The sequence below is a fragment of the Callospermophilus lateralis genome, chromosome 8, assembly GCF_048772815.1.
Source record: "Callospermophilus lateralis isolate mCalLat2 chromosome 8, mCalLat2.hap1, whole genome shotgun sequence".
NCBI lineage: Eukaryota > Metazoa > Chordata > Mammalia > Rodentia > Sciuridae > Callospermophilus > Callospermophilus lateralis.
In genome coordinates this window covers 84792596-84813188 of record NC_135312.1, presented here as the reverse complement: position 1 = coordinate 84813188, position 20593 = coordinate 84792596, and the positions used below count along the sequence as shown (strand labels likewise).

Genomic DNA, 20593 nt, shown 5'->3' with positions numbered 1-20593 from the left:
AGGATAATCTCTTTGCTTCTTTTATTTGACATATTTTATTTGAAACTATGAATGCAAAATTCAAAATTCAGATTTTATATATAAACTGAATTATTTTTTATTTTTTGTACAGTGTTAGGCTATTTGGTGAATGCAGTCCAATTATTTAATTGATTCTAAGACACTTTTTCTACATTTTTACTTTTGAAATTGGGGTGCACCTTAGGCTAGTAAAATATTTTTAAATTGCTTTCTGTGAAGTAGAAGTCCTATTGACACTGATGTGGTAGGCTGAATAATAGGCCCCCAAATATGTCAGTGTCCTAATCCCTGAAACCCTTTACAGCTGTGTGAATTAAGGAACTTGAGATGGGGAGTGTCCTGTGTCTGGATGGGTCTGATATAATCACAGGAACGAGGTGATTTGAAGATGGAGGAAGGGGCTAAATGCCAAAGAATAAAGGTGACTACTAGAACCGAAGAAGGTGAGGGAATGAATTCTCCGGAAGAAACTGGCTTTACCCCATCATATCCGAACTTAAATCAGTTTGGATGTCTGTGCTTCAGAACTCTTAGGAGAATAAACTTTTTTTTTTTCTTTTCAATTGTAGATGGACACAATACCTTTATTTTATTTGTTTTTATTTTTTATGTGGTGCTGGGGACTGAACCCAGAGCCTCACACATGCTAAGCAATCACTCTACCACTGAGCCACATCGCTGGCCCATAAACTTTTGTTGTTTTAAGCCACTAAATTTGTTGGAATTTCTTACAGAAGCAGTAGGAGACTACTACACCATAGTTACGACTTTTCTTTTTCCAGTGGCCGAATCAAAACACCTTAGTTTTAATGAAATACAGTAAATTTCTATTTGCTGTAAATGTTGTTCTTATTCTTGTACTATTACAGAGTAAAAAGTATAAAATGCCAAAGTAAAAATATTCATATCTGTATATTTGCTTTTGTATTGCCACATAAATTGTTTTACATAACGGATGCTTGTAAAGTTTCATGTTCTTTCTCTGTAAGAATTGTTGATACATTGAGGTAAGTATCAGATACAGAAATATTTGGTGATTTTTTTTATTAGACTTGATAATTTTCAAAATATAGTAATTGTTTTCCTGAGCCAGCAACCAGGTCTTGAAGCAGTATTAAGCCAGAATTCACTTGTAGGGTGAATGTAGAGAATATTTTTCTAAAAGAAGAGCTGAGCTGAAATCTGAACAGTGAGTTAAGAGTTGGGCAGATGAAAGAGGAAGAGAGAATTTTGGAAGGGTCTTTGCAGAGTAAGAACCCATAAGAATACTCAGAGGTGAGAAGCCAATGTGGTGGTACATGCCTGTAATCCCAGCAACTTGGGAGGTGAGGCAGAACGATTGTGAGTTCAAAGCCAGCCTTACCAACTTAGTGAGACCCCAAACAACTTAGACCCTTTATCTAAATAAAATAATTTAAAAAGGGTAATTTAAAAAGGGCTAAGGATGTGGTTCAGTGGTTAAGCACCCCTGATCCCTGGTACCAAAAGAAAAAAAAGAAAAGATTCAGAGATGAGAAGGCTTGGCTTGAAAATACTAGTGTAATAAGAATGTATAAGGGAGGGGGCATGGACATTATTATCCAAAGTACATGTATGAAGACATGAATTCGTGTGAATGTACTTTGTGTACAACCAGATATGAAAAATTGTGCTCTATATGTGTAATAAGAATTATAATGCATTCCGCTAAAAGAAAAAGAATGTATATAGAGCTATTATTCTCAGCCTTTTCATATTTGCAGCTACTTTAGTGCTAACATTTTTATTGGCATTACTGAAATAATTAAGTTTTGAATATTTGTGTGTGTGTGTGTGTGTGTGTGTGTGTGTGTGTGTGTGTATGTATATATTTAAAAAAACAAGTTTCAGGAAAGTATCACATATTCACTTAAGCCTTTAAAAAAGTAAAACAGTATTCTGCCCAGATCAACCTCTTGCATTTTCTCACCAGCTTACCAGCGGTTTGCCTGCATGTCAGCAAGCATCCTTAGTTGTAGCAAAACTAAGTGAAGGAGTGGTGAGCTATGAAGCAGGAGAGCTAAGCAGATCAAACAGCAAGGGCTGATGATGAATATGAGTGAATGTGAATGAATACAAAATTGTATTCATTTTCTATTTGCTGCTGTAACAAATTGCCACAAATTGATGATTTAAAGCATGAATTTATAGTTTGTGGGTTAGAAGTCCAACTGGGCTAAACTCAAGGTATCTGCAAGGCTGGATTCCCTTTTGCAGATCTAGCAAAGAATCCATGTCTTTGCATTTTCCAACTTCTAGAAGCTGCTTACATTCCTTGGCCCACACAACCCATTTTCTCCATGTTTAAAGCCAGGAACATTGCATCTCCCTGGGAATTCCTCTGACTCTCTTCTGCCTCCCATTTCTAGTTTTAAGGAGTCTTGTGATTATATGAGCCCACCTGGATAATCTCAGTATTTTAAAGTCAGCTGATTAAGAATCTAATAACATCTACAGCCTTACTTCCCCTTAGCCAAGTAACCTCAAGTATTCACAAGTTTCAGAGAGTAGGAAAAGGACTTAGGTTTTACAGGCCATATTAAAGAATTTGAATTTTTCTCCATAGTCAGAGGCACCATTAGAAAGCTTTAAACAAGGAAGCAGTAATTGGATTTGCTTTTTAGGAAAATCACTCTATGTTTAGGGTAGTCATTTGTTTTAAGAGATTAAGTTTGTGAAATACAACTAAACTAGATTTATTTTTTTATTTTATTTTTTAAATTTCACCAAGTTTTCCACAAATGTCTTTTTTTCTGTTCTGGGATCTAGTTCGGGATAACATGTTGAATTTAGTGGTCATGTCTCCTGTATTCCTTTAGTCTATAACAGTTTCTTGGTCTTTTATTTTTTATTTTTTTGTACTGGGGATTGAACTCGGGGGTACTCAACCACTAAGCCACATCTCCTGCCCTGTTTTGCATTTTATTTAGAGAGAGGGTCTCACTGAGTTGCTTAGTGCCTCCTTCTTGCTGAGGCTGGCTTTGAACTTTTGATCCTCCTGCTTAATTAAGCCTCCCCAGGCGCTGGGATTACAGGTATATGCCACTGTGCCTGACTTTTATTTTTTATGACCTTGATAGTTTGAAGAATATTGCCTAGGTGTTTTGTTTTTAATCCTTTGTTTTGGATTTGCTAATGTTTGTAATTACATTAGGGGTGAGTTATGAATTTTTAGGAAGAATGTCATGGAGGTGACATCATATCAGCTTTGCACATCAGCTTTACTTTTTTTCTTTTAAGCTGGTCATGTTAACCTTGGATACTTATTTAAGTGAGTATTATAACTCAGGCTGTTATAACAAAATATTATGGATTGGGTGCCTTAAAAACAAGATACATTTATTTTCTATAGTTCTGGAGATTAGAAGTCTAAGGTCAAGGTGCCTGCATGGTTACATTCTGGCAAGGGCCTACCTTTCCATCTTGTTGCTTTATGCTCACATGGCCTTTCTTTGATGTATGTACATGGGAAGATTTCTCTTATAAGTTCACTAATTCCATTATGGTTGTCATACCTTCATAATCTAATCAGAACCCACTCACCTCCCTAATACCATCAAATTGAGTATTAGGGATTCAACATAATTGGGGAGGGGAGAACAAACATTCAGTCCATAGGGGTTTGCCTGATTCCTCTACTATAAAATTATCATTTTCTTTTCCAAGTGTATTCATTAGGACTGACTTGACTTAACTATAGCCTACATTCAAAAGAAAGGAAATTTAACTTCCACTTTTGAGAATGAGGTGTATTAAATGATTTTTTTTTTTTGCATGTTAAAATCATCACAGTAATTAGTAAATGTTTTGGGGAAGATACTTTGAAGTTATTCTATTGTCCTATTTTTCCTTTAAATTTATATTAATTGTGTGTGTGTGTGTGTGTATGTGTGTTGTGTGTATAAAAATTTTTTTTGTGCCAAGGATTCAACAGGAGCACTTAATCACTGAGTCACATCCCCAGGCCTTTTTGTGTTTTATTTAGAGAGAGAGTCTCACTGAGTTGCTTAGGGCCTCACTGAATTGCTGAGTCTGACTTTGAACTTGGGATCCTCCTGCCAGAAGCTCCTGAGCCACTGGCATTACAGGTGTGTGCCACTGAGCCTGGCAAAATTTTAATAATTTAACCATTAATCAGTGACTTCCTGATGCAGTTATTGTTGTGGAATTCTAATGGCAGTTTTCTTTCTTCTGTGTTCATTATTTGAATTTTTCTGTAAGGAAGATTTACCCTGCTAATCCTTTATTTTTTATTTTTTTGGTGGTGCTGGGGATTGAACCCAGAGCCTTGTGCATGCAAGGCAAGCACTCTACCAACTGAGCTGTATCCTCAACCCCCTGCTAATCTCATTTTAACATTTATTCAATCATATGTATTACTGTAAACTTATCCTTTGGATTATAATACTGTTGTTATTTATTTTTGTTTTTCACATTATTCCAACTTTAGCCATTGGGAGCTTTTTCAGGTTGGCTCCTGTGTCCATTTCCCCCATCCTTTTATTTTTTGAGCAGTCATGTCATTCTGCAAATGAAGAGAATTTTATTTGTTCTTTTTAATTGATATATTTCTTTATTGAAGTAACTAGTAGGTCCTATAAATTTTTGAACAGGAGGGGTAGAAGAGGACATCTTGTTTTCTTCCTTAGGAAGAAGTTTTCCTTTACCATTAAGTATGATGTTTACCATGGGATTCTAGTAGCTATTCCTTATTATATTGAGAAGGTTTTCTTCTAGGGCCAGGGGATGTAGCTTAGTGGTAGAGCACTTGCTTAGCATGCCTAAGGCCCTGTGTTTGATACTAAGCACAGCAAAAAGAAAGAAAGAAAAGCTGATTTTCCTAAGAATTCCTTTCTTTCTTTTTTTTTTTTTTTTTTTTTGCTGGTACTAGGGATAAGACCCAGGGCCTTGGTAGGCATGTTTTTTGTTTTTTAAATGAATGGATATTGAGTTGTATCTAATGTATTTTTTTTTAAATCTATGGTATTATATGGCTTTTCTTCTTAAATCTCTTAATATGGTAAATTACTTTGGATGTATTTCAAATGTTGAAGGAGCCTTTCATTCCTGATATGAACCAGATTGATTATGATGCATTTTACTTTTTTTATTCTACTATATTTTATTTGTTGATATTTTGTTCATGAAAAAAGCTTGCAGCTAAGTTTAACCAGTATTTCCACATGATAACCTTCATATTTCAGTATGCAGTTGTTTTAGTCAGCTACTTCACTGCTGTGACTCAAGGACACAACCACAACAACTTTAGAGGAGGAAAGGCTCATTTAGGGGCTCAGGGTTTCAGAGGCCTCAATCCATAGACAGTCAACTTTATTCTTCAGGTCTCCAGGTGAGGCAGAAAAACATGGTGGAAGAATGTAGCAGAGTAATCTGCTCACATCATGATCAGAAAGCAGACAGGTTTTCACTTGCCAGATATAAACACATACCCCAAAGTCATGCCCCCAGTTCCCACCTCCTCCAGCCACACCCTACCACTTCAGTTACTACTCAGTTAATTCCTATCAGTGGATTAATTCACTGATTGGGTTAAGATTCTTGCAACCCAATTATTTCTCCTCCGAACCTTCTTGCATTGTCTCATACTTGAGCTTTTCGGAGACACCTGACTTCCAAACCATAACAGCAGTAAGAGTGCTGTGTTCTTATTCCTGCTTTCATCATAGGGAATATTAAGAAAACATATACTCCATTGTTGGTATTTAATAAAATTAATATTTTTACTGTGTTATTTAGAACATTCTTAAGGGAAATCAGCCATTTTCTCCCTGTCAGTGCATAGTGTTAAAGAATATGCTAGTAACTAGTACTGCTTGGTCCCACTACTTCAATTTATGCCACAAGTCTAGCATGTTACCCATCATGTATTTTTTTTAATATTTATTTTTTAGTTGTAGTTGGACACAATATCTTTTAATTATTTATTTATTTTTATGTGGTGCTGGGGATCAAATCCAGGGCCCCACCCTTGCTAGGTTAAGGCTCTACTGCTGAGCCACAACTTCAACGCCCCCGCATCATGTTTTTTAATATAATTTGTACAAAGGTTAACACATTGTGGAAGGCAAATGACATCTTATCTCTATTAGAGAAATAGTCTTTACCTGTGGATTCTTTTTGAAGTGATTTTTCCTTTCTTGATGTTATATTCTTGCTTCCTTTGTCAAAAATCATTTGGCGGCCAGGTATGGTGGCATACAGTCTGTTCCCAACAACCTAGGAAACTTAAGGCAGGAGGATTGCAAGTTTGTAGCCTCACCAATTTAACAAGAGCCTGCCTCAAAATAAGAAATATAAAGAACCGGGCATGTTGCTCAGTAGTAGAGTGCCCCATAGCCTCCCCCCATTTAAAAAAAAATCACTTGGCAGTAAATAAGTGGATTCTTTATTGTGTTCCATTGTTCTAAGAGTCTGTTTTTATGTTAGTACCTTACTGTTTTGGTTACTATAGCTTTGTAGTATGTTTTGAAGTCAGGTATTGTAATGCCTCCAGCTTTGTTCTTTTTGCTCAGGATTGCTTTGCTATTTTGTGGTTCCACACAAATTTTGGGAATATTTTTATTAGTTCTGCAAAAAAGGTCATTGGTTTTTTGATAGGAATTAGACTTAATCCATAAATCATTCTTGGTCGAACATTAATTTTTCCAATCCCTAAATGGGATCCTTCCATTTCTCTCTGTGTGTGTGTGTGTGTGTGCGCGCGCGCACGCTGCACGTTTGTGTGTGTTCTTTCAGATTCTTTAATTGTGTTTTGTAATTTTCATTGTAGAGATTATTTACTTCCTTAAATTAATTCTTCAGTATTTTGACTTTTTGAAGTTATTGTGAATGGGATTGCTTTCTTGATTTTTCTTAGTAATTTTATAATTCGCATATACAAAAGCTTCTAATGTTTGAGATGCCCTTTTTTCTTGCTTTATTGCTCTAAGATTTCCAATACAGTGCTGAATAACAATGGTGAAAGTAGACATTCTTGTCTTGTTTGGAAACAATTTAGGCTTGAATATGTTTTTCTTTATTTGAACATATTTATAACTGTTTTGAAGCTTTTGTTTTACTGAATTCAACTTCTGGGATCTCTTCGATTCTGGGGTCTGCCTGCTTTTTTACTGGGCATTTTGTTGTGTCCTTTGTCTACACAGTTAAGCTGTCGACAAGGCACTTGACCCAACAATTGTAACTGATAAGAAGTTACTTTTAGAAAAGTAAAATAAGTTGACACAAAGATTTGCCTACAAATTTATTTTTTGTCACATAGTTTAACTTTAAAATTTTAAAACAACCCAAATCGTCAGTAATAAATAATAGATTAATAATAATAAATGGATTATAATAATAAATCCATGTAATGGAATCCTATTCACATTAAAAATGATGATGGAAAGATATTCATGAACATCATAATGAAGGATTCATGTTAAATTATACCCACTTCTTTACTGAATTGGGCATTTATATGCTAAAAGAAAATATTGAATGGTTATGCATGAGAATGTTAAGAGCAGTTGTCTCATGTAGTAAGATTATGGATGAATTTTATTTGCTTACTTTCTGTATCTTTTTTTATTTTTTTAAAAATTTCAAACACATTTTTTAGTTGTTGATGGACCTTTATTTTATTTGTTGTATGTGGTTCTGAGAATCAAACCCAGTGCCTCACACACGCTAGGCAAGCGCTCTTCTGAGCTACAACCCTAACCCTCTTTTTTTTTTTTTAAATTTTTAAAAACAATATCTTTTTAATGTATTTATTTTTATGTGGTGCTAAAGATGGAACCAAGTGCCTCACCTCTGCCTGCAAGCACTGTGCCACTGAGCCACAACCCTAGCTCCTGTGTATCTTTTTTAATGATGAAAAAAATGTATATTTAGAATTAGTCAGCTGGACTCAGTTTAGAGGATCCCAACATCAAATTTTGGCAACATCAAAGCATAATATTCAGGAGCCAGTTAAACACATGCCTTCTTTTCCCATCAGGATTGACTAGGGTATTGACTTTTGCTGGCCAACATCAGTGCCATAGAGCTTCTACACAGCCTGTTTGATCTGGAGTGTGTTGGCCTTGACATCCACAATGAACACTAGTGTGTTTTTGTCTTCCATCTTCTACATGGCAGACTGAGTAGTCAAGGGCAGCTTAATGATGGCAGAGTGAACAAGCTTGTTTCTCCTGGGGGCACTCTTCCAAGGGCATTTGGGCTGACTCCTGAGCCACAGTGTCTGGGACCACCAGAATGTGGGTGATGTGTGGACTTTTTTATTTTTATTTTTAATTAATTATTATTATTTTGGTTGTAGATGCCTTTGAGCCCTGCCTTCTTGGCTTTCAAAGCTTTTGCTTTGCCTGGGATAGAAGCTTCCTTCTCTTTTGATGCCATCTTGGTGAAAAGTGTGACTGTTAATAGCAATTTTTTCAGTAAGATTATACAGACAGTTTTTGTCACTTTCTTTTAAAATAATGACCATCACATTTGCAATAAGTAAAATATATCTAAAGTTATTTTTCAAAAACTCAACTACATATTGCTAATTTATTTTCTCTTCCATATCCATTGTCTCTGTCCATTTTTGCTATATTGAAATAACTCTTTGTGTATGTGTTTATGTGGTGCTGGAAATCGAACTCAGGGCCTTATGCATGCCAGGCAAACACCCTACACTGAGCTACACCCCTAATCTCACCAGTAGTCTTTTAATATGTACCACAAAATTATTTTCAATAGAAAGAAAGATCAGTTTCAATAATTATTACAAAAGAAAGTATTGCCTTTAAAAAAGTTTAACATAATATGTATGTAAATGTGTACAGTGCACTATGTTGTTATACTCTTAGAAAAACTTGTTGTTATACTCTTAGTTCCTTCCTTCCTAGAAAACAATATTTGGAGGCCTTAGGTAAGCTATGAAAAACAGTTGAAACAGGTACACTAGAAAAGAATGGAGAGAAAAAAACCAAAGACTGAATTTTTTTTTATGTATATAAGGAGAGGCAAAAACAACAGAATCATAGACAGGTGTTGTAAAACTGCACTTTTCAATATGGTAGCCTCTAGCCACATTTGAAATTTGGGTAATCTGAATTGAGAAATGCTTTAAGTGTAAAATATACACAATGGAGTTTGAGGAAAAATAAAAAAATGAGATATATTATTAAGTTTTAAATACTGAATGCATGTTAATGTGATTATATTTATCTTTTGATTAATTTTAATTACAGTTGCTCCTCCACAAACAGTGGGTTTACATTCCAATAAACATGTCTTGAGTCGAAAATACCATTAGTAGAAAATACATTTAATACATCTTACCTGCAAATATTATAGCTTAGCCTAGTTTACCTTAAGTATGTTGAACAGTTATTAGCCTGTAGTTAGATAAAATTATCTAACACAAAACTATAAAACATAAAAAGTGTCATAACATAAGTAGTAATAAAGTGTTGAATATTTCATTGTAATTTATTGGATATCAGTATCCAAAGAATGTTGGCCTCACAGTATACTGTGGAGGATTATGTAGCTGACCAGACCTGTGGTTCCCTGCTGCTGTTCTGCACGGTGAGAGTATCCTACAGTTTGCTACCAGCCCAAGATCAAAATTTGAAGTTCAGTTTCTACTGAATGTATGTGCTTTTGCTCCATGGTGAAGTCAAAAAATCCTAAATAGGGGCCATCAGTTTTCAGATACTTTTTCATACCTTTGGAACATTTAAATTGTGATATTGAGTAAGAAATGGTAAACCTCTACATATGATTAAATATTCCTGTCCCCAAATCCCCCAGAGTAAATTTTTTTCTTGAATGGACTGGGAAGTAAAAAAGCTTCCTCTGGTGGGTAATTCACTGATATTAAATTTTAGCAGATATAAAATTTCCACTATTTTTAGAAGAATGACATTTGAATAGTTTGGACATGATGATCATTCTCTATTTTCAGTTCATTTAGCATGGATGAGGCAAATCAATAATTAAGTGGTAGATATTTAAGTAGATTTTGACTTGTATCTTCTCTTCATTACATTCTCTTCAGAACATTCTACCAGACTGATTTCTGAGACTATAGTGCTAATAGCGTACTTTACTGAGGTTAAAGTGAAACGAAGAAAATATATCTTATATATGTAAGTAGGGGGAGGAGGAGAACATTGCTCATTAGTTATTCCCAATAACTATTCCTTTTAAGTAAATAAGTTATTTCAGGTAAACTGTGATTGTATAAAATAACCTGTAAGAAAAGTAAATTTTAAACCTAGTAAAATGTTATCTGAATTTTGGGTCTTAGTATTCTTTTTGAAATTGTACAGTTGTGGATATTAGTTATCCTTTAATGCCTGATTATAAATTATCTTTGTGTTGGCTGTAGAATATATATTACATGGCCCCAAATGAAGATTCTGCCACATTATTTAGTAGAAATTGAATACAACCAGAAAATGTAAGCTTTATTCTCATTTCTTTTATTTTACTTTTTAATTTTTTAAAATATTTATTTTTTAGTTTTAGGTGGGCACACTATCTTTATTTTATTTTTATGTGGTGCTGAGAATCGAACCTAGTGTCTCATGCATGCTAGGCAAGCGAGCACTTGAGCCACATCCCCAGCCCCCTTCTCATCTCTTTTATACATATGTTTTTATACATTATTATGACAAGGAGCACAGCAGTACTTCCTTTGTTTACTTGTGTCAGGGAATTTTAAACAGTTTATGAATTTTGTTCTTGTTGCTGTTTCTTATGGCACAGATACCTATTTTCTTCCCCGGGAGATTGAAACTAGATCCTAAGATAATTAAGGCATGCCCCAAACACAAAGAAAAGTGGTTGGACCAAGACTAGAATTCCATTGTTGGGATAATTGTCCATTTGTTTGGCTAAAGAAAGCAAGCTGGATTTAATTGTAGTGAGGGGCAGCAGGTTGTTAGTTAAGAGCATGGATTTGAGCTGTTTTTCTTGATTCACGTCTGTTACTTCCTAATCATGAAACTTTGTTAAACAGATTACTTCTGAGCCTCACTTAACTTAAAAAGTGGATATGGTAACACTATTTATTTCAGAGAATGGAAGGAGTTTATGTAAAGCATTTAGAATAGTGAGTGGCTTACAATATAATCTGTTTAATGAAGGAGGTTTACAAGCATTATAGGAAAACATGCATGTATAGTTTTATAATCTTGGAATGTGGAAGGCCTATTAAGTATAAAGAAATATCAAACATAAAGAATGATTTTATTACATAATAATCATGAAAGTATATCAAAAGATACTGTGAACAAAGTTACAAGATAAACAGTACTCTGAGAGAAAATACTTACAACATATGAAGTAGGGCTAATTTTCATTAAGGAAAGTATGCACTGTAGAAAAAGGGCAAATACAGAGAAAGACAAGAGTCTCAGCATCACTCATAGTTAATTAATGCAGGCTAAAATGTCATATTGGCAAAGATTTAAATATATTTACATTGGGAAGGTGAGGCATTCTTAAGCATCATTGATGGAAGGTATAAATTGGTAGACATTTTAAGAGAGATTTTTAAACATGGCTTTTTTTTTTTTTTTTTTTTTTAGTTGCCTGGCAAGTGTGATACTGCTGAGCCAGAGCCACAAGCCCAGCCCAATGTGGCCAATTTTTAAAGCATAAAAACTTTGAATTTCCAGTTTTACTTATAGATAACTTATCCTGCATATTGATCCCAGATGTTAATCCACCCTCTGAAATAAATATTTATCAGTGAGGATTTAGTAAGTGTCATATTTATTCAATGAAATATTACACAGGCTTTAAAAAATAATGTAGATTTACATATACTAACAGAAGGATAGTCAAAATATATTAAGTGAAAAAAGCAAGTTGTGAACTATTATGATTTTATGCAGTTTTAAAAAAATAAATGTCATATATGCTTACATATGCATACATACATAGGTATGCAAAGAATACAAAAAAAAATTACCAGATTGTATCTTGGAGGTACAATATCAGCTACCAAAAAGAGGAAGGGATTTTTTACTTTATAGTCTTCATTATTTGTATTTTTTTTTTTTTAAAGCAACAGATGTAATTGTTACTTTTTTTTCTTTTGGGGTCCTGGGATTGAACCCAGGGCTTGTGTATATTAAGCTTGTGTTCTATTGAACTATACCCCTAGCTTGTTATTTTATAAATAAGAAAAACAAGACTGATACAAAGAGGTTTGAACTCCTTTCATACTGGGTATTAGTTATCTATGGCTGCATTATAAAATCCCCTGAAACAGCAATTTAAAACAACAAATGTTTACATCACAGTCTCCGAGGGACATTAAATTGGGGGTGGTCTGACTTGGTTGTTCTGGATTAGGGTCTCTCTTGAGATTGTAGTCAAGTTGTTAGTTGGGCTTTCATTATTTCAAGACACTCTGAGTTTGAATAATATACTTGCAAACTCACTCAAGGTTGTTGGGAGGCCTCAGTTTCTCTTTGGCTGTTGGTCACACAATTTTGTTCCGCACTACATCGCTTCTCCATAAGACTGTTCACAGCTTGACAGCTTGCTTCTTTAAGACTAATCTAAGAGAAAGAACATCAGAAGTCAAGACTGGGCTAATCTGGGAAATGATATCTCCATCTGTGCCTCATTGACCACACAGACCATTCCTTATACATTGTGAGGGAGGACCGAGCAAGATCTGAATAGTAGGAGCAATATGATCATTAGGGTTCTTCCCAAAGGCTAGCTACCGCAGTGGGTTTGTGACAGTATATATCTTTTATGATAAATTGGGATTATGGAGAAGAAAATTAATTGGGTCAACATTTAGATGGAACTGTTTTAAAATTTAGGTATCTCTTTACTTATGCCCATAAATATTTGATTTTCATTTTCTTTTTCAGGTCCAGCACACAGTCAAATGCATGTTCCATCTGGGTATGGATTACATCATCCAAACTATATTGTCCCCTCAGGACATTTCCCTCAAGGACCTGGAAAAATGACCTCATTGCCATTGGAGAGCCAGCATAATGATTACTACTCTGGTCTCTATACAGTACCAACACAAAATGTGGTGACTCCTTGCACAGCAAACCAATCAGGAGCACAGCAGATGTATGGCAGGGGCCCTCCTGCCCCTCACGTTGTGGGGTCCACTCCAGGATCTTTCCAAGGTGCTGCATCATCAGCATCCCATTTGTATACGAGTGCCTCCCAGCCATATTCCTCTTTTGTGAATCACTACAATAGTCCAGCCATGTACTCTGTCAACTCTTCTGTTGCTTCTCAGGGATTTCCCTCTACTTGTGGTCATTACGCTATGTCAACTATTTCTAATGCTGTGTATCCTAGTGTTTCATATCCTTCTCTGCCTGCTGGTGATCCATATGGGCAAATGTTTACCTCACAAAATGCTCCAACTGTCAGGCCAGTTAAAGATAATTCATTTCCTGGCCAAAATACAGTTATCAGCTACCCATCACCACTTCCACCTCCACTGTCACAGCAGCAGCGGCAGCAGCAGCAGCAGCAACAGCAACAGCAACAGCAACAGCAGCAGCAAAGTCTTTCAGGATATAATACCCTATCATGGTCAGCTCCGGGCCTTCCATCAACCCCAGACAGTCTCATCCGAAACCACACGGGGTCCCTGGCTCCAACCAACAACAACCCGACAAATACTGGTAGGTTGAATGAACAGTTCACCAAAACAATGTTGAAAATCAGTGCTTTTTCTGTCAGATTATTTATAGGAAGGATAAAGATATACTGCTTGGTAGAATTTTGGCAGTAAACTCACCATTACAGTGCATTTGCTTTATTTTTCTGTGGTATTTTACTGCATCTCCCTGAACCTTTCTGCCTTACCATTTACAATTAGCCACCCAGCTGTCTTCCTTGTATAGCCTGGTTCCTTCCTCAGGCAGTATTTGCTGATGTGTTATTTGCCTCTGTAATAGTTATCTTCAATGTGAACCGGGTATGGGGTAAACTGGAAGGGTATATTTTGAGGATGTCTTGCTGGCCACTACTTTCTCTTTTCTATGTTTGAGTGGGGCAAGCATGTTCCCATCTAGAGTCCCACTGACATAGAAAAGATGATGCCTGTGACATTACACTGGCTTCCCTAAGTTAATCTCTGTGAGGGACTTTCAAGGAAGATACATGTTAACACATAAAAGTTGTTTTCTCATTCTCAAATGGGTAAATTTGGATGAAGAATGAGGGAGAAATGAGATGCATGAAGAGGACCCTGTTAGTTCGCCTCTCTGACCTTCCTAAATCAAGATATAGTTAAATGTATTGGTTTTAAAATCACATATGTAAGATGTATGGTTTTTAAATTGGTGTTTTCATAGGTTATTCTCACTTTAATTCAACTCATGAACTTAGAATTTAACAAAGTGTTCTTGAATCATATGAAAATGCATGCAAAGAACAACAGTTCATAAAACTGTGGTAGTTTTCTGATTTTTTTAGGTTGTTTATCAGTGTTCAGATAGCCATATGGCAAAGGTGTTATGGAAAGGTATTCTTCCCTGGACAATTAGATCATTATTATTATTTTTTAAAGTATGTATTTATTTATTTTTAGTTGTAGTTGGACACAATACCCCTATTTCATTTGTTTTTATGTAGTGCTGAGGACCAAACCCAATGCCTCACACATGCAAGGCAGGCACTCTACCACTGAGCTACAGCCCCAGCCCCGACAATTAGATTATTTAAATTTAGGACTTCAATATCAGATCTAAACTGTACATTTGAGTTAAGCAAATATCAAAAATATGGTGATGGATACATTATTCCCCCCCCCAGGCAGTTGATATCATAATATTGAAAACATGGAATAAAAGAGATACTAAATGTTATTTCATTTGCTTCGCCCCGCCCAGTGATACTAGGTACTGATCCCAGGGCCTTTTACCTGTTTAGCAAGTACCCTACCACTGAGCTAACCCTGAGCTCCTTTATTTTTATTTTTTATTTTATTTGGTACTGGGAATTAAACCCAGGAGCATTTAGCCACTGAGTCACATCCCTAGCCCTTTTAATATTTTATCTAGAGACAGGGTCTCACTAAGTTGCTCAGGTTGGCTTTGAACTCACGATCCTCCTGCCTCAGCCTCTTGAGCCTCTTGGATTTTAGGCGTGTACCACTGTGCCCAGCCTCGGCTCTTTTTTTTTTTTTTAAATATTTTGGAGGGGAAAGTGAACTCTCTATTATTTATTTATTTATTTATTTATTTATTTTGTGGTGTTGAGGATTGAACTCAGTGCCTCACATGTTCAAGGCAAGTGCTCTACCACTGAGCTACAGCTCCAGCCCCTCCTTTTTTATTTTTAATTTGTTTTAATTAATTATGCATAACAGTAGAATGCATTTTGATACATTGTACAGAAATGGAGCACAATTTCTCATACCTGTGGCTGCACATGGTGCAGAGTCACACTAGTAGTGTAGTCATACACATGTATAGGCTCAGATCCTTTTTTTGGGTACTGGGGATTGAACTCCGGGACACTTTACCACTGAGGCCTATTTTGTATTTTATTTAGAGGTAAGGTCTCAGTTGCTTAAAGCCTTGCTGTTGCTGAGGCTGGCTTTGAACTCACGATCCTCCTGCCTCAGCCTCCTGAGCTGCTGGGATTATAGGCGTGTGCCACCGTGTCTGGCTCAGCTCTTTTTTAATATTTATTTTGAAATAGGGGCTCACTAATTTGCCCAGGCTAGCCTTGAATTTGTGATCCTTTTGCTTCAGCCTCCCCAGTAGCTGGGATTACAGGGATGTGATGCCACTTGTCTTGTTTTTTAAGTTGTAGTTGGACACAATATCTTTATTTTATCTATTTATTTTTATGTGGTACTGAGGATCAAATCTTGCGCCTTGCACCTGCTAAGTGGGTCAGCTCTACCGCTGACCCACTACCCCAGTCCCCCCACTTGTCTTTTGAAGAAAGCCTATTAATGCATTGTAATTCAGCACTATAATTTCAGATTATTTTATTAAAAAGTCTACTCCAAATATATATGTTTGGGTGCTGTGTTTAGTTGTTAACTTGGGCCAAACTTTTAACTAGTGTTTAAAAGGTGTCATTTCATTAGGCCATTTTAAAATAGTCAACTGTCCCTACATGGGACTCTCTAGTACAATCAAATAATCTAGTACAGAAATTATTTTTAAAGTTTGAGGTGGAATTGCTTGATACTTGAGTGTGTGACTTTAGGATATAAAGATTACCCCCCTATTTTTTGTGATACTACAGATTGAAACCAGAGGCACTCTACCTCAGCTACAATCTCAGTTCCTTTTTTTATTTTTATTTATTTTTTTGAAATAGGGTCCTGCTAAGTTGCTAACACTAGCCACAAACTTATTATTCTACTGTCTTAGCCTCCTGAGTTTCTGGGATTACGGGCATGTGTCAGCATGCCAGTTCATAATGTTACCCATTTTTGACAAGCTAAATAAATACCAGAACTCCGTAAACTAATTTAATATCATTCTCTTAAATTTACTTTTAGTATCTCTTTGTTTTGAAAAGCACATAATTTAAAAAATTAACAAGATAAATTTTGTTGCCAAGATGTAGAATTTTACCAGAAAAATTATGTTGATTAAAATAAATTATTTTGAAATTTTTTCTTAATAAAATTGCATATGGATAGCATAATTATAAAATTTATAATGTCTGATGTCAATGTACTATGCACAGAAAACATTCATAAAGTTTTTGTTTAAAAGTAATAAACATTTCTATAATCTTTGTATAAAAGTCCACTATATACATTACACTAAGATACAGTCATTGATGTTAATATTATATTCATTATCTCTAATTGATGATATACCTGAGGAAAAGCAAAATGAATACTGTGTAGGAGATAATTATCTGGTCAAAGAAAGAAATTAGAAAAAAATAAATTAGGAAAAAAATTAGGCTCATTGGGGAAATGTTCATGAAAAATAGAAATAGTAGAGCATAAGATGTTATTTTTAGCTTTGGAAACTGGTGAGACTGTAGAGAGTGAGATCGGAATAACATAATTTTGCTCCTTCAGAGTTCTATTCTTTCAGTTTTTCTAAGCTACTATTAAACCTTCTTATGTCTTCTCAACTTGGTTCCTAGCACTTCTAAATTTTTCTACACATAGTTCTCCAAGCTTAGATGATGAGTGAGATCCATCTTCATGTTCACTTCCTGCAGAATTTGGATTTATCATTCTCCCTTCTTCGGTGTGTCAGTTTCTCAGTTTCTCTTGTGCTGTGACATTGAATAGGTGAATAGGTGGGAGGAATTAGTGGAGGAAAAATTTATTCTTGGTTCAGTCTGCAGCCATCAAACATTTATAAACAAGATGATACCACTGTCAGATTTGTGTTTCAAACTTTCTTCTATGAGCAGGGTGGTATAGATGCGTAGAGGAGGAAGAATCTAGAGCTGGAAGACAAGCTAGAAGGAATTACTACAGTTATTCAGGTGGAGCATGACAGTTTGGTCTGGGAATGGTTTAGATGAAGGACAGATCACAGAGATGACCTCAAAGATTTGTTGATATAGTTTATGAAGAAAATGGAAGAATAAAAGGTGACTTAAAATTTCTCTCTTAAAGAATTTGAATGAGTGGTAGTACTGTTAACTGAGAATTTATTTAATCTCTCCTAGTTCCTAAAGAATTTTAATCATAAGTACTTAAAATAGAGTTTATTTTCTGGTGTTAAGGAGTATTCTTTTGAGATGTTGACCAGATATCTAATCCTCATATTATATATATTACGTATGAGGGTTAGAATTCTAAGTAAATTTATAAAGAACTAAGGAGCTACTAAGTAAAGAACCTCCTTAGTTATGAGAAAAAGACAAGATTTATTCTTAAATCACGATTTCTTTCTCAGAATACCCCATAAACAAAACAGTACTTCAGCAGTTCACTTTGCATAGTGCCAGTTTTATATATTGTTATTCTGTCAAATTCCCTTTATGAAAGGAGCAACTTCTTGTTGGTATGTTTTTCTCCTTAACGTTGGTAGGTCTTATCTCCATCCAGCAAATGTTTGAAAGCCAACTATGTGCCAGGGTTTGTTCTAGTGTTGGGAGGTAAAATAGTAAAAAGACTTGATTTACTTCCCACTTGGGGAAGTAAACATTATTTTGATGCACAAGTCAATATAAAATGGCCATTAAGTGATATGAAGCAGGGGTTTATCATACTTAGAGAGCTAACTGTAGGTGCATTTTGCCTGTTAGTCATGAAACTTAAGGAAGTTTTCTGAGGAATCAATGTTTTAGCTGTAATCCTAGGGTTCAGTTCACCATGTAATAAAATAAATTGCAGGTGAATAATACTTAAATGTAAAAAGGTAAAGCTTTATAATTCTTCAGAGAAAATATAGGAGATTATTGCTAGAGCCTTGGAATAGGGAAAGATTTCTTAGATAATATGATAGCCATAAAGGGTAAACATGATAAAGTCAACAACAAAGAAAATGAAAAGACAAGCTGTGAAATGGGAGAAAAAACAACTTATATTTTTTTTCTGGAATATACAAATGACATACAAATTAATATAGAAAAGACAACAAACAATAGGAATATACATGAACAGTTATTTTCATAGAAGATGAAATGAAACATACTCAACTTTAATAATTGGAGGAAAGCAAATTAAAACGAGCATGGGCTGTCTTATACTTGGTATCAGATTGGTAAGAATTTGAAAGTCTGACCATACTAAGGGATGGGAAGTAATAGCAAACTCTTAGACACTGTTGATAGGAGGGTATATTGGTCAATATTTTAGGAACACTTGACATTAGTGAAATGGAAAATAACCCCACCCTAAAACACAGCTGTCCCTCTTCTGTATACTCAGGAGGAATCCTTTTCAAACTTTGTGCATGTGAATTACCTGAGGTCTTATTAAAATGCATGTGTTGATTTACTTGATTCACTGGGTCTAGTACCATCTGACTGAAAATTCTAAAAATTCTACATGTCTAACAAGCTTCTGTGTGAAGTGTTGCTAATCCTCAGATCACATTTTGATAGAAAAGCCCGAGAGCATACTTCTTACTTTAGATGTATAGCACGTATGGCAAATAACATGCTTAGTGCATGGGGTTAAAGAGCCTGATCTGCTTTCTAGGATGAAAGCTTCATTTCCCACAAGTTGCCCACAGAGCTTAAAAGATTCAGTGTTTCTTCTGCACACCTCCACCTGTTCAAGCCACAGCGTGTACACACAGAAACTGTGGTAGAGAAACTTGCACATCTGCACTAGGGACTTGGTTCACTGCTGTGCTGTATGAAAACAAAAAATTGGAAACAACCTAAAAGCCTTTTATAGTGGAATGGATAAATATGTTTTTTGCAGTGGACTTCTGAACACGAGTGAAAATAATGAAATAGAGTTATATTTATTAATTCAAATGAATCCCAGAAATATAACATAGGAAATCTTAGAGGAATACATACAGTATGCTATTGTTATAAAGTTAAAAAGCTGTATGTTTAGGGATAGCTGTATGTGTGGCAAATTATTTACAAAGTAAAGCAAAGAACAGTAACCAGTTCCGGGTGGTGGGGACAGGGCATTCCTTGTATGAGGAGCATATTGAGAACTTCAATAGAATTGGGAATGTTTTATCTTCAAAGTTGGATGTTAAGTTAGGAATATTTCTTTTATATGCTTTGATAGACATGTAGAAATATATATGTGTGTGTGTATATATATATTTACACGTGCAGGTACATACATCTAATTATACGTGATTACGTCTTAGTTTGATCTTGCATGCTCTTAAATATTTTAATCTGCCTGTTACACTTAAAGTTTTAATGATACCAGTTATCCATCTCTGGTTTAAAACAACAGTGATGTAATTTTTCAGTGTTCTGCAGGTTGACTGGGCAGTTCCTCTGCTGGTTTTTCCTAAGTTCCCTCTTGTGTCTTCACTTAGCTGGAGGGTTCACTAGGCTAAATCCTAGATGGCTTCCTTTACAAATCTAGCATTGGTTCCTTCTCTTTACTGGGACACTCACATTTTTTTTTTTTCCATGTGACTAGATCATCCTCCTTATGTGATGGTCTGTACAGCATTTTATCAGCAGAAAAGCTGGAAGGCCTCTTGAAATAAGGTTGGGACCGCACAGTTTTACTCCTATAACATTCTGTGAAGTAAAGCCAGTCACAAGTTAGCTCCAATTTAAGGGGTGGGAAAACAGACTCCGCCTTGATGAAAGGAATTGCACTATATTGTGACAATGTTTTCAGTTTCCCATAATGACAGTCTTCCTAACTAAAATTGGTGAAGCAATCTGCATATTTAGACTACCTTCTAACCTCCTTTTCTCTTTCTCCTACATATTTTTTATGAAATATAAACATTTTGTTCTGTCACCACATTCCTATACTGTTTCAGTCTCAGACCTAAATTTGTTTACATATATACATCATCTTTATATGTACATACATATGTGCATTTATATTTATGCATACAGATACACATATATGTGTGCTTTTATTCAATATATAGTTACTACTTACCACTACTCTTTT

At 35.3% G+C, this 20593-nt stretch overlaps 1 protein-coding gene across 5 annotated transcripts in view; it reads left to right on the top strand.

Moving 5' to 3' along the window:
* Positions 1–20593, top strand: part of Sec24b (SEC24 homolog B, COPII component) — an 80875-nt gene that overhangs the window by 7920 nt on the left and 52362 nt on the right. For all 5 annotated transcript variants that reach the window (XM_076864294.2, XM_076864293.2, XM_076864292.2 and 2 more), the window contains exon 2: positions 12933–13715. In XM_076864294.2, coding sequence (XP_076720409.1) covers positions 12933–13715 — 783 coding nt within the window. The remainder of the gene's footprint in view (positions 1–12932; positions 13716–20593) is intronic.